We start from the raw sequence: 12,789 nt of genomic DNA on the forward strand, positions 1-12,789 counted from the left end.
TGCTCTGCTACATGTGACTTGGGGCATTAGCACCTTTATCAGCATCTTCATCATGAACACCATGAGGGGCATTCTGGGGAGTACATGAGAAAACATGGCATTAAGGTCTTGGTGAACCCAGGCACACAAAGTGCATGATGGTTATGAACAGGTCTTCAGGACTGACTTGGCCCCTTGGAGGAAAGGGGGACTGCTTTCTTGTGGTTTAAAAAAGATCATTTAAAACTGGTGTTGGACTTCTCTGGTGGCACAGTGGTTGAGAATCTGCCTGCCAATGCAGGGGACAAGGATTCGATCCTTGGTCCAGGAAGATCCCACATGCTACAGAGCAGCTAAGCCTGTGCGCCACAACTACTGAACCTGTGTTCTAGGGCCCATGTGCCACAACTGCTGAGCCTGAGTGCTGCAGCTACTGAAGCCCGTGCAGCTAGAGCCCGTGCTCCACAACAAGAGAAGCCACCTCAATGAGAAGCCCATACACTACAACAAAGAGTAGCCCTCACTTGCTGCAACTAGAGAAAGCCCGTGCACAGCAACAAAGACGCAATGCAGCCAAAAAAACAAATTAAAAAAAAGTTTTGAAGAAAATCAAAACCAAAATATAAGTACACTGCTAAATACAGTTCAACAAAATGGTTTAAAGTTTTTAAACTTTAATTTTCTTAATGCTCACCTCATTTTAAAACTTGAGATATAATTTATGCAAATCACCCACGTTAAGTGTCCCTTTGGATGGATTTTGACAGTTGTCATACTCATGTAACCACCTCCTGAAACAAAATACTGAGCACTTTTATCATCCCAGGCTTTTCCTTTCGCCCTCTCCAAGTCATCTCCCCTGCGCCCCTCTCTCACTTTTTCACCACAGCTAGGTTTACTTGTTAAGTGTTGAAAATGAGATCATGCAGTGTAGGCTCTGTGTCTGGTGTCTTTTAAATGTTCAGCATGGTTTGAGATTCATCCATGTTTTTCCTTTTGATACTGAGTAGTGTTTATATGGATGTATCATAATTTACCCATTTTCCTGTTGATGAACATTTGGATTATTTCCCATTTTTTGGCTATTGTGAGTAAGATTGGTGAACATTTTTTACAAGTCCTATCGTGGAAGTATGTTTTTGTTCTTCTAGGAAAAATATCTAGGAGTGAATTGTCGGGCCCTATGGGAAGTATATTTGTAGCTTTATGAGAAGTTGCATCATCCCATGGAACTCGTGTGAGCACACCATTCGTGTCAGCCATTCTACTGCATGAGGAGTGGTTTCTCAGACATTTTAGAAAGCAGTTTTATTGAGGTGTAATTTACATATAAGCCATCCTTATAAGTGCACAGTTTGGTGTGTTTAGACATGTATACAGATGTCTGACACCACCACAGTCAAGTGACTTCATTCCTCTGAAAGGTGCCCTCATGCCCTCTGGCCCCTGAATACCATTAATTGATTTTCTGTCTCTGTAGATTATATTGGTCTTTCCTAGAGTTTCATATCACGTATTACTGTGTCTGACTTATTTTGCATATTGTGTTTTGTTTGTTTTTTATCCATTGTTATGTGTATCAGCAGTTCTATCCTTTTGGTACCATGGTTTGCTGGTGGGTTTAGTCTGTATGAATAAATCTGCTATGAATGTAGCAATTCAGAGACCCTCTCTTACCCTCCTTCCCCGGAGAAAAACTCCTGTTCTCTGATGGAATGGGGAGTCAGGACAGGGAGCCAGGCATCTCACTGCTTACCAGATAGACTCTCAACCACTCTTCCAGATCATGGTGCTTCACACTTCCTGGCAACAAGTGCTGAGAGTTTCTAGGTCTTGGGGAAGGGGCTTTCTTGGTGTCAGGCTGATTCTTGACCCTCTTCACTGCTGGCTGAGGGTACCGCTTTTTTGAGCCTACTAAATCATTTTCCACTTCTGCTTTTTAAAACATTCCAAAACTTTTAAGCTCTAAAATGTCTTTTCTTCCCTTCTTGATCTGTGTGACTTTGTGTCTTTTTATTTATTAATATGCTTTTTTGTCATTTTGGGTAGGGCAGAAGTATGTGTTCAACCTGCTGTACCTTAGACCCAGAAGTCTGTTTAGCATAACCCTAGTGTTTGATGAGTTTTTCCTTTTGTTTTTGCTGTAATTAACAACACTGTGATGAGTGCAGCCTTTGTTCAAACCCATGCTTGTTTCTTTTTTTCTTTTTAAATTGAAGTATAAGTTGATGTACAATATTTTGTTATAGATGTACAATACAGTGATGCACAATTTTCAAAGATTATGCTCCATTTGTAGTTACTGTAAATATTGGCTGTATTCCCTGTGTGTGTCCCTGTAGCTTATTTTAAACATAATAGTTTGTACCTCTGAATCCCCTGCCCCTGTGTTGCCCCCTTCTCCCTTCCCTCTCCAGTGAACCACTGGTTGGTTCTCTATATCTGTGAGTCTGCTTCTTTTTGATTGTATTCACTAGTTTTTTGTATTTTTTAGATTCCACATAAGTGATATCATACAGTATTTGTCTTTTTCTGTCTGACATTTCGTTAACCATAATGCCCTCCAAGTCCATCCATGTTGTTGCAAATGACAAAATTTCCTTCTTTTTTTATGACTAATATTTCGTTGCATGCAGGTGTATGTATGTGTGTTTCCCAAATCTTCTTTGTCTGTTGACAGACACTCAGGTTGCTTTCATATCTTGGCAACTGTAAATAATTCTGTGAAACATTGGGATACATGTATCTTTTCAAATTAGTGTTTTCATTTTCCTGGGGTAAATACCCAGGAGTGGAATTGCTGGGTTATATGGTAGTTCTATTTTTAGTTTTTTGAGAAACTTCCAAACTGTTTTCCATATTGGCTACACCAGTTCTTACCAACAGTGTAGAAGGGTTCCCTTTCCTCAACATCTTCACCAACATATATTATGTTCTCTTTTTATCGGTAGCCTTTCTCACAGATGTGAGGTGATACCTTGTGGTTTTGATTTGCATTTCCCTGATGACTAGCTATGTTGAGCATCTTTTTGCATGCCGTGCTTATTTCTTTAAAACAAATTTCTAGAAGTAGAATGGTGGGGTTAAAAGACATACATACTTTTAATGCCAAATTGTGCCCCAGGAAGGGCATGCTAATTTATATTCCAACAGGACAGGTGTTTCTTTCCTGCTCCCATGTAAGCATACACTCAGGAGAACCCCTCCCCTGCCACTTGCACATAAAGTGTAAGCTGTGAAGCCAGATCTCAGTGGAGGTGTCAGATATGACTGGTCAGAGCTGGAACATCGCCTCGTTCTTTGCTTCACACTTGGTCCCTCCCCTGTGTCTGGCCGAATGTAGGTTTGAATTAAGGCTTTGGGCTTCTTCGTTTCAGGTTACACTCCTGGCACACCTTACAAAGTGTCCTGTTCACCCACCAGCGGGGCCGTGCCACCGTACTCCTCCTCCCCTAACCCCTACCAGACCGCTGTGTACCCCGTGCGAAGTGCCTACCCCCAGCAGAGCCCGTACGCACAGGTAGGCCTGGGGTGAGCTGTGGGTTTCTTAAGGGGTCTCCTGGGCACTGTGGGTGTGGGAAGGGTTGGTTCCTCGGGGCTTTGACCCACCGGGCATGGGACCCTGTAGCACTTGTCTCTCTTCTTTCCCCAGCAAGGCACGTACTACACCCAGCCCCTGTATGCAGCACCCCCTCATGTCATCCACCACACCACGGTGGTGCAGCCCAATGGCATGCCGGCGACGGTGTACCCTGCTCCCATTCCTCCGCCTAGAGGCAACGGGGTCACCATGGGCATGGTGGCAGGGACCACTATGGCCATGTCAGCGGGTGAGTCCGAGGCCCTGGGGTGCCTGCTCTGTGATGGCATGAGGGCTGGGGGAAGGGAGAGCTCACCGGTACTCTGACCTTTGGCTAGAGTTGTGTGAAAGGACATCTGATCCTTTGGGGAAAAAATGGCATGTTACCTTTTTCTCAACCTCCCCTCCTTTCTCTTCCCTTCTCCTTTCAGTTGAGACAGGAGTGTGGGGTTTAGAACTGTGAACCAAGTACCTTTTCCCTAGACCATGGCTGGGTAGCCCTTTCCAAATTTGGTGGGGCCACTTATTTTTGGTGAGCTGAGTCACTTGGCTGTAGGAACAAGGAGTGACCAGATCCTTGCAGTGAGCACATAAAGCTTGAGCAGAAGGGGGATACTTTGTAATCTGGGGGACTGGCCATCTTGGTCCTTCCCTTTAGTGTGGGCTACCAGTGCAGGCCAGGTTGTCTGGATGGGTATGTTTTCCTGAACCTAGGAAAGCCAGTCTTGTAGAAATCCTTTGGCATACATCAATTTTATTTCTCAAGTCTTCCCCTAGGTCTGGAAAATAAACCACAGAGAGAGGAGACCCTTGGCTGCAGTGGGCCTGTCTCCATGGAACCTTGGAGTATTGGAGGGCTTGATTGAATGTCTAGGGATTAGGTTACCTCCTGTGGGCGTGTGAGTTGTCCATGGCTGGGGGCCAGGTACACACAATACGTGTGGTTGCCCATGGCTAGGACTTTCAAAAAAAAAATATTCTTCCCTCTTTGTGTTTCTGGTGTTTACTTCAGCATAAGGAAAATGTTTCAGAGAGAAAGGTGTTTCAGGATACCATTTGTGTTTCTGCTCAGAGTCTCTATTTTATTTAGTTTTCCTATACTTACCTGTGAAGGCAGAGGAGAGTCTGGCACAGATAGCAACTGTGGGTTTGAGGCACCTGGAGAGAGGGGATGGCAGGCCCTGGTGTGGGTGCAGGCAGGGAGCAGGGAGAGTGAAGTGCTGCCAGGTGAGGCTGCTAAGTTTGGAGTGGTGTTTGTCTATAAATGGACACAGGTAGCTGCTGAGTTTTCTGCAGTTATAGGGAAAATACGCTTAGCTTAAGGTACTGATAAGCTCATGTAGTTGGGCATCTCCCTCCCTCCCTCCATTCCAGTTATTTATCACCACCTTAACTATTTCCAAGTGTATAGGCCAGTGGTGTTATCACACAGTTGTGTCACATCTCCAGAACTTTCTCATCTTGCAGAACTGAAGCTCTGTACCCATTAAACACCTCCCCCCTCCCCTTGTCCCAGACCCTGGCAACCATTCTCCTTTCTATCACTGTCCATTTGACTCCTCTAGGGACCTCATATAAGTGGAACTCATGCAGTATTTGTCTTTTTGTGATTGGCTTGTTTCACTGAGCATAATGTCCTCAAGGTTCATTCATGTGGTAGGATGTGACAAATTTCCTTCCTTTTTAAGGCTGAATAATGTTTTTGTTTTGTTTTAGCATCTCATCTGCAAAAATAATTCAGTATGCTTGTTTGAAGGGGAGGCACAAAGCCTTCTGAAAACATGTTATCAATATGAGCTTGCCGTGTTCATATGGCTTTGACTTGTATATAATCAAGGGTTCTGAGAGCACTGTGGCGCAAGGCCATGCCCTCTTCCTGTCTGCCTCCCTCCTTGCCACAGGGGTCGGGCGGGAGCCCTTCCGTCAGAGCAAGCGATGTGTGGGGGGTGCTGCCCTCCACTGAGACGCCTGCTCTTCCTTCCAGGTACCTTGCTGACTGCCCACTCCCCAACTCCTGTGGCCCCCCACCCCGTCACTGTGCCCACGTATCGGGCCCCAGGAACACCCACCTACAGCTATGTGCCCCCTCAGTGGTGATCACCCTGCAAACGTAAGTGACCAGCTCATGACTAAAGTGCATTTTTTTTTTAAAGTAGAGAATGGGAACTATATGACAATGTAAACGTGACAAGAAAACTGCTACCTGATGATCCGAAGGCAGTGCAGCGTTTCAATTTCTGTCCTTATTGAGACTCTGCAGAGGAAGGGAGAAGGAAACCATTGAGTTCTTGCTGTGCATCCTCTGCACTGTGGTCCTTGCCTGGGCTGTGCTCTAGTCTCCTGCCTGCCTCCTGCAGGAGGTAGGATTCCAGTTGTAACTGAGTCTCTGTGGAGTCCATGGGAACCAGGCACAGTCGCCTCTTTCTTGTCCTAGTGGATTTCTTACTCCTCCAGTTGAAATGCCTCCTTTCCGGAGCAGTGGTGCCAGAGGAGCTGTGTGTGACTGTGTGTCCATCTTTCTCCCCACCCCTCAGGTTTGCAGATGGAGCTGTGCAGTCACATCGTGGAGGTTCCACAGCTGGTGCTGCAGGCCTTGTGCCTCCAACCAGGACTTTCTTCTTAATGCTCTCGACACTTAGCTAAACACTACTACGGCCGGCCTGGCAGGTCCCAGCGCCCTCAGTCTCCAACTGACTCTGTGGGTTGGTCTTAAAGCAGATCCTGTTTGGTGGGCTGCCAGGCAATTTTTTAGCTAACTATAATGATAAAAAGGGAGTATTAATCTATTCTGAATCATATCTAGTTGAATGCATGTTAAAACAAACAAACACACACAAAAACAAAGCTTGCTTAATCTACCTGCAGTGACTGATGCAGAACCATCATATGCAAAACCCAAAGGAATGGAAAAGTATTTTACAACTTGTCACTAATGCACTGTTGTAATGTATGCAGAGTCTTAAAGTTATGTGTTCAAGTGAATTTCTTCATAGAGCATCTGAAATCTCTTTGATTCTTCAGCCTTTTGGGGTTGATGTGGGTTGCCAGTTGGAAACATGGACTTCGAGTTTCCAGCCATCTGTTCCTTCTGTGCTGACTGCACTGGGAGAGTCACAGGGACGGGGAGAGTGTGGGGAGGCCACCGCTGCTTGGGGTGCAGCCAGGTTTACTGGCTTTCTCTGCACTTAGGCTTGCGGGGCCAGTGTGATGGGATGCTCTTAGGGGTCGCCGCAGATCCGGTTAGGGACAAGAGGTGGTTTCTGTACCAGCGAAACAATTTTCTGTGCCATCTGTTTTCATCACAAATCTCCTACAGATAGAGATGATGTTTTCTAATCTTTATTGGTAAAGTCCTGTTCAGAGCTAAATTACTTTCCTGGGATGGTGGACATGTGAAAGAGGAACAGCCACACTTGGAGGAGGTATTGACCTCTTCTTTATTTAGCTTAGAGAAATCATCGCTTTTTTTTCTTTTTCCTTTTTTTCTTTCTTTTCCTGAGAAATGTTTGAGTCACCTGAAAACATGTCAGCATTGCTGTTCTCCCTCCTACAAAGAAGGGCAAAGACTTCCGCTGTGTGTTATGAAGAAAGCTGCATATTTAAGAACCGTTAAAAGGGAACAAAACCTTTTTTGGTATTGATTGTTTCTTGTAGAGAGGCAGGGCTGTGGCTATGTTTAGGCCCATCCACTTGAATGGGGACTTGTCCTCTGAGACCGTCTGGAGGGGACTCGTGGACATGGGTGTGGGGGAAGGGCTGGGGCCTGTAGTCTGGGAGCCCCTTCTGCCGTCTCTTCTTGCGGCTGAGGACACCCAGCACAAAACAGGTGTGGACAGCAAAGGGCCAGGCCACAGCAGAACATGTCTGCCTGCCAGAATTTAATACAGAAAGGTTTTTGTGTTTAAAATCTGAGTATTGTACATAAGAAACCAAGAGGATTTTTTTGCCTGAATGGGTCCAACTTGTATCAGTGGGGGTGTGGGTGTGTGGGTGCGTGTGTGTCTGTCTGTCCTCAGATGGAGTCACAGAGGGCGGGGGGGTGGGTAAGGGTCTGCTTCCTTCTAGCAGTCTTTCGGGGGTGGGGGAACCCCTGCTCCACCCCATCGTTGTTTCAAGCGCTGTGGGCCTCAGTTGGGGAGGGGACCTTCCTCTTCCTACAGCTCTGGCAGCTGGTCAGGGCTCTGGCACTGGGGTGGCATTCAGCCCCTGTTAGTGAGTGGGACACCTGACCCCGAGTCTTTGGGAACCTTATTTTTTATAGTAAGTACTCTTCATAATTTTCTTTTTCACATTTTATTTTATAAGACGTTTAGGAATTTTTTTGCATGGATCATTGTAAACAGAAGATCTATTTCTAATGTCTGTAACATAGTGTGTTTACTGATAAGTACTTTAAATTGCTTCAAGAGCACTTAACCCACGTGTGTGTATGTGTGTGTGTGTGTGTGTATATGTAGCAGCCATTTACCGCAGGCACACTGTCCGCTGCTTCAACTCTCTGTTGGTAATTTCATCTATATAGTGGACAGTTTGCAATATCTATGTGTTCTGATGGTTCCAGGGGCTAAACTGATCTAGTAACAGAGAAGTCGGTTTCCCCAGTTTAGTGTAATAAGTTAGGAGAAAATATGATTTTAGTGTATGCTTGAAAAAAAAAAGTCCCAGACAGTGCATGTGCGTGCACACACACATACACACACACAGGATTACCTGTAAGGCTTGGAGGCATTTGAATTCAGGAGGAAGTTATGAGAAATTATAGAGGCTGTTTCTTCAGGCTTGCCTGAGACTTGGCACACATAGGGTGAGTGTTTTCAAGAGTACTGAAGTAAATGGTGTTTTCAAGAGAAAGAAAAGAGTGGGTTGCGTTTTCTCCCCATTTACATCAGCTTTAGAAACACTCCCCCCGTAATTTCTAAAAAATTATTTCCCTTTTGTGAAATTGAGTTGGGAGACTTCATCAAATACTTTTGCATTATGGAATACATCTGTGTGGAAATCTTTGAAACTATCAGGGTATCAAGCTATCAAATATGAAAGGTAGATCTTGTCTAGCAGGTAAGAACCTGGACATAATGAATAGTAACAGAACTATCATGTTGTAATTTTAGCAGCATTTAGTTCCAGTAAAATTAATTAAGGAATAGAGCTTTTGTTATAAAGTTGCATAATTTGATATCCTAAGCACAATAATAGAACATTCAGAGATCTTGCATTTTTTATATGTGACATTCCTAATTTGAGAGTCTTTTAGCTAAATTATTTTAGAAGTTGAGACAGGCAGGTAAAGGAACTAATTCCTATAAACATAGATAACATCATGGTTATTTTTAAAAATTATGTTCTGCATCGCTCCCCTATGGTTTAGAAGGTATGTTTCTCTGCTTAGGGAAATCTTGTTTGGATCTGGGCCAGGTGACTGAACGTTTCAGGATGAGTGATGGTCTCATCAGCTTGCTGCCTCTGAGAAGTGAGGCCAACATCAGGACCAGGGCCATTTGTGGTGACAAGTACAGAGGCGCTTCCAGAATCTTCTGTGTCTCTGTGTTCAGTCTTTTCTCAGCATTCTTGTTGGTTTGGTTATTAGGCCTACCAGTTGTGTTATGTGACTGTTTCTTGAGTGCTATGCAAATGTAGTATTTACAGGAGCTGAGAGTGGTCTTGAGCCTTGGGCTGGACACCTGGTCAGTATGTGCTCTGCCCTTCCCAGGCTGGGCATGCAATCCCTTGCTCCATCTGCTGGCATCAGCACTTCAAACAAGAGGAAATAGATCCCTGGGGTTTGGGATGTACTAATCTCTGGTAGTGCTGTCCTGCCAGCAGGTGGTGAAAGGATCGTAGGTACCAGACACATAAGTATTGGGGCCTGCTTTTTAAGGAATGCCCAGACTTCTTCACCTGTCGTTTGTAAACATTGGCAACAGTATTACTCTGACTGGTTGGGCCACCTTCTCCCTATCTGGCAGCTAACGGCTGGATGCCTCAGTTCTTGCCAGCCTGGGCATCGCCCAGACAGGACACCTGTCTGACATCCTGTGGCCATGCAAGGGCAGGCTTAAGAGTGTGGGGCTTGAGGTGGGGGACAGTTTCTGGTTCTTTTGGTGCTTTCCAAGGAAGGGGGTGTGTCTCTAGAGAGGAGTGGTTGGCTTAGGGGAAAGGCGGCCCGCATAACCCTCCTCTCTAGCACGTTTCAAATATTGATGTGTTTTTTTCTTCTGAGTTGTTTATTACTCAACCTGAGCTTTCTGAAAAGAGCCTGCAGATGACATGCTGCAGAGGAGGGGCTGATCTTTTCAGGTAGAAAGTTGGAGAATTGATCTTACATGTTTCAGAGGGTTTCTCTCTTTCCCCACCCTATTCACTTGAAGAACAGAAAACCTCCCAGGTAGTCATTTGAAATCCCCAGGACCAACATCGAGTCAGTTGGGACAGGGAGACCGAGGAGAGGCTGGCATCTCTGTACAGGGAGCCTGCAGTGAGCTTCAGGGGATGCTGTGCTCCCAGGATTGGTGTGTAGGAGATGACATCTTGGCCTCCTGAGCCCTGTTGGAGTTTCCTGTAGGTCCTCATGCAGGCCAGTGGTCGGTAGAAGAGTTGGGCTGGACCTGATGCCAGCTCTCACATGTTCCTGGCGGGGTTACTGTGATAGCCACTCAAGAGAGACCCCAGGGAGCCACTGTTACTGACTAGGAAACGGTTTCTTTTGTTCTTTCTTTTTTTTTTAAATGATTTTTGAATACTGTTTTTTTAGACCATTCTCTTAGTACTTTTTAAAAACTTAAGTCAGCATTGTCTTCCAGTGTTAAAGGCACCCCTCACCTCTGCATTGAACTTAAGGTGTCAATCAATACAAAGGAATGGAACATCCATCCTGAGCCAAGTCCATTGTGTGTAAATTCATACTATTTTAATTTTTTTATGCAATCTGATGAGTAGATGAGCGCAGATTTAAAATTCTTAAAAGCACGTTTATTGTAACAAGAATTGTAATGTATTAATACTGCAGTTTTCAATAAAGATTGACTTGTGTTGCATATTATGGTTTTCATGATTTTTCCCTATAGGTTGTCTCCAGGTGGCTTGGCCTGGATGGGAGGTGGTGTAGCATCTCTCAAGTTAGGAAATCCAGGGGTTTCAGGCTCAGCCCCAGTGACCTTGGCAGTGTATGGGTGTGAAGGCAGCAGGTTATGGGGAAGGGGAGGGAAGCCACCTTTGTTCCTCCTCTTCTGGTCTTGTGACCTGGGTCCTCCTGGGAAGAAGACACATCCTTCCCCATTTCACCAAGGAGGAAGCTGAGACCCAGAAAGATCATAGACTGCCTGTCCCCCAGACTCACTTCAGCTAAACATACAGACTCTGGAAGCAGCCAGGGAGGGAGTTGCTGAGACAGCTCCCGATTGATTACTCTGAGCCTCTCCCCACCAAAGCCCTGGGAGCCTAGCTCATTCATCGAGTCTAAGGAAAGGCCTGCAATGGAAACAGATGACAGGTCAGAGGACGAGAAAATGTACAGACACCAACAGAAAACAAGGGCTGGCAGTCAGGTTATTTTTCACGAGTTTCTTTATGAAATTAAATGTAGTTTCTGGCTTGGAGAAGGTATAGTGCAAGAGTGACTGTACATGCTGCTGAATTCCCATGGGTCACAGAGGCGGCTCTGTGCTCCGTGCCCCAAGCCAGGCCTCAGCCACCCTCTTCAGTGCCCCTCCTCCGTGGATGTGGGCTTCCTTGCAGCCCACATGCCCACCAGCCTCTGGGTGGGGCGGTCCTGGGTGTTGGGCCACAGAATGCAGTCCTTATGGCTTCTCACGCTCACTTAGGGTAAGGCAATCTTTCTGTGTCACTAACAATTCTTTTTCTCTATCATTAGAAAAACAAAATCTGAACAAAAAAATTGGAAACAGGTTCTGGAATCATCCCACAGCTACAGGTGGACTGGTCACAAACCCTGACAGAAATATTCAGCTGACTATGATTTTGTTTTCTTTCCACTATAAACAAACACATCACAAGTGAAGAGAGGGTGTCCAGCAGCCAGGAGTGTCTAGAGAGGACTGGGAGGCAAAAACGGGTGGGCACTGGGCCAGATGGTTTTGTGCGCAGAATTCCTGGTTCCCACCCACCAGGGATGCAGCCTGCCAGGCCCACCAGGTGGGGCCTGCAAGGAGAACAGGAGGGCAGAGGGGCACACAGCCTGGCTCTGCAGGTGGCTGAAGGCAGAGACGGTCTCCTGCCCAGAGAAAAGAGGAGCAGGAGGGATGATTAGATGTCCAGAGAAGAGGGTCCAAAGCGGCCATTCTCACACGTGCTGGCCTGATGGGTGGTTCTGAGCTGTGCCTCCCAGGACGGCCAGCACAGGCCTGGAGGGTGGTGGGAGGTTCACGTGCTGGGGGCCTGCCTCTCCAGCCTGCGTCTCCAGTGCCCCAGTAGTGGGGAGAAAACAGAATGGGGGCATTGAGTGCCTCCCACCTCAGCCCTGCTAACTTGCAGACTGCATAACAGGCAGAGGAGGGCCAGATGCAGTGAGCCTCGGGGAGGAAAAGCTGGAGGCCCACAGGCGGCAGGACAGGTCCAGACGGTGCCAGGGGCATGGGCTCACTTGCGGAAGGGTGCCAGCCGGCTGATGCTGTGCCAGAAGGTGGACGGCTTCCGCTTGGGCTCTGCCAGCACCAAGACCTGTTGCTGGGGCAGGCTGGTGGGCAGGGCCGGGTGCTTCTGGCGCGTCAGGTAGTAGGGCCTGCCAAGGGCTGGGCAGGGGACGAGAGCAAGGGTCAGAGGTGTGCCAGGAGCCAGGGCGGCACAGGGCAGAGCCTGTGGGGGCGGAACCGGCCATCCCCAGGCAGCTTCAGACCCCACCCTTGCTTCCCCTGGGGCTGACCACACCCAAGGGCCTGGGCTGCCCTCTGTGGGCTGCAGGGGGGATGGCCGGGGGGGGCCTGGGAAGGTGTGGGGTCTGGAGCTGCTCTTGTGGCAGCATTTAACGTCTCTGTGGGAATGGGCTGTTCGCTCCCTGCCAGGAGGTGGCTAGGCTGGCTGCCAGGAAGCAGTCCTACCTGGGGAACTGAGCGCTGGCACTAATGTGCTGCCCCCCGGGGGTCTGAGGGGTGGAGAGCAGTGATGTCCACTGTGCGCTCATGCAGGCTTCCTCACCAGTGGTCCCTCACCACCAGCCTTTAGGGACACAGAGCTGCAAAGGGCAGTGGGCACCTCTGAGGACCCAGGTGCTGGCC

General features: G+C 47.2%; 2 protein-coding genes across 9 annotated transcripts in view; one reads left to right on the forward strand and one right to left on the reverse strand.

The window, feature by feature from the left end:
- FAM168B (family with sequence similarity 168 member B) overlaps positions 1-10,593 on the forward strand; it is a 36,246-nt gene extending 25,653 nt beyond the window's left edge. For all 5 annotated transcript variants that reach the window (XM_057744544.1, XM_057744540.1, XM_057744541.1 and 2 more), the window contains exons 4-7: positions 3,357-3,499; positions 3,632-3,809; positions 5,544-5,669; positions 6,094-10,593. In XM_057744544.1, the coding sequence (XP_057600527.1) occupies positions 3,357-3,499; positions 3,632-3,809; positions 5,544-5,656 (434 nt within the window). In that variant the 3' untranslated portion in view covers positions 5,657-5,669; positions 6,094-10,593. The remainder of the gene's footprint in view (positions 1-3,356; positions 3,500-3,631; positions 3,810-5,543; positions 5,670-6,093) is intronic.
- A 511-nt stretch (positions 10,594-11,104) lies between these two features.
- ARHGEF4 (Rho guanine nucleotide exchange factor 4) overlaps positions 11,105-12,789 on the reverse strand; it is a 253,119-nt gene continuing 251,434 nt past the window's right edge. For all 4 annotated transcript variants that reach the window (XM_057744538.1, XM_057744537.1, XM_057744536.1 and 1 more), the window contains one exon: positions 11,105-12,306. In XM_057744538.1, the coding sequence (XP_057600521.1) occupies positions 12,155-12,306 (152 nt within the window). In that variant the 3' untranslated portion in view covers positions 11,105-12,154. The remainder of the gene's footprint in view (positions 12,307-12,789) is intronic.

The sequence above is a fragment of the Hippopotamus amphibius genome, chromosome 8, assembly GCF_030028045.1.
Source record: "Hippopotamus amphibius kiboko isolate mHipAmp2 chromosome 8, mHipAmp2.hap2, whole genome shotgun sequence".
Taxonomy (NCBI): domain Eukaryota; kingdom Metazoa; phylum Chordata; class Mammalia; order Artiodactyla; family Hippopotamidae; genus Hippopotamus; species Hippopotamus amphibius.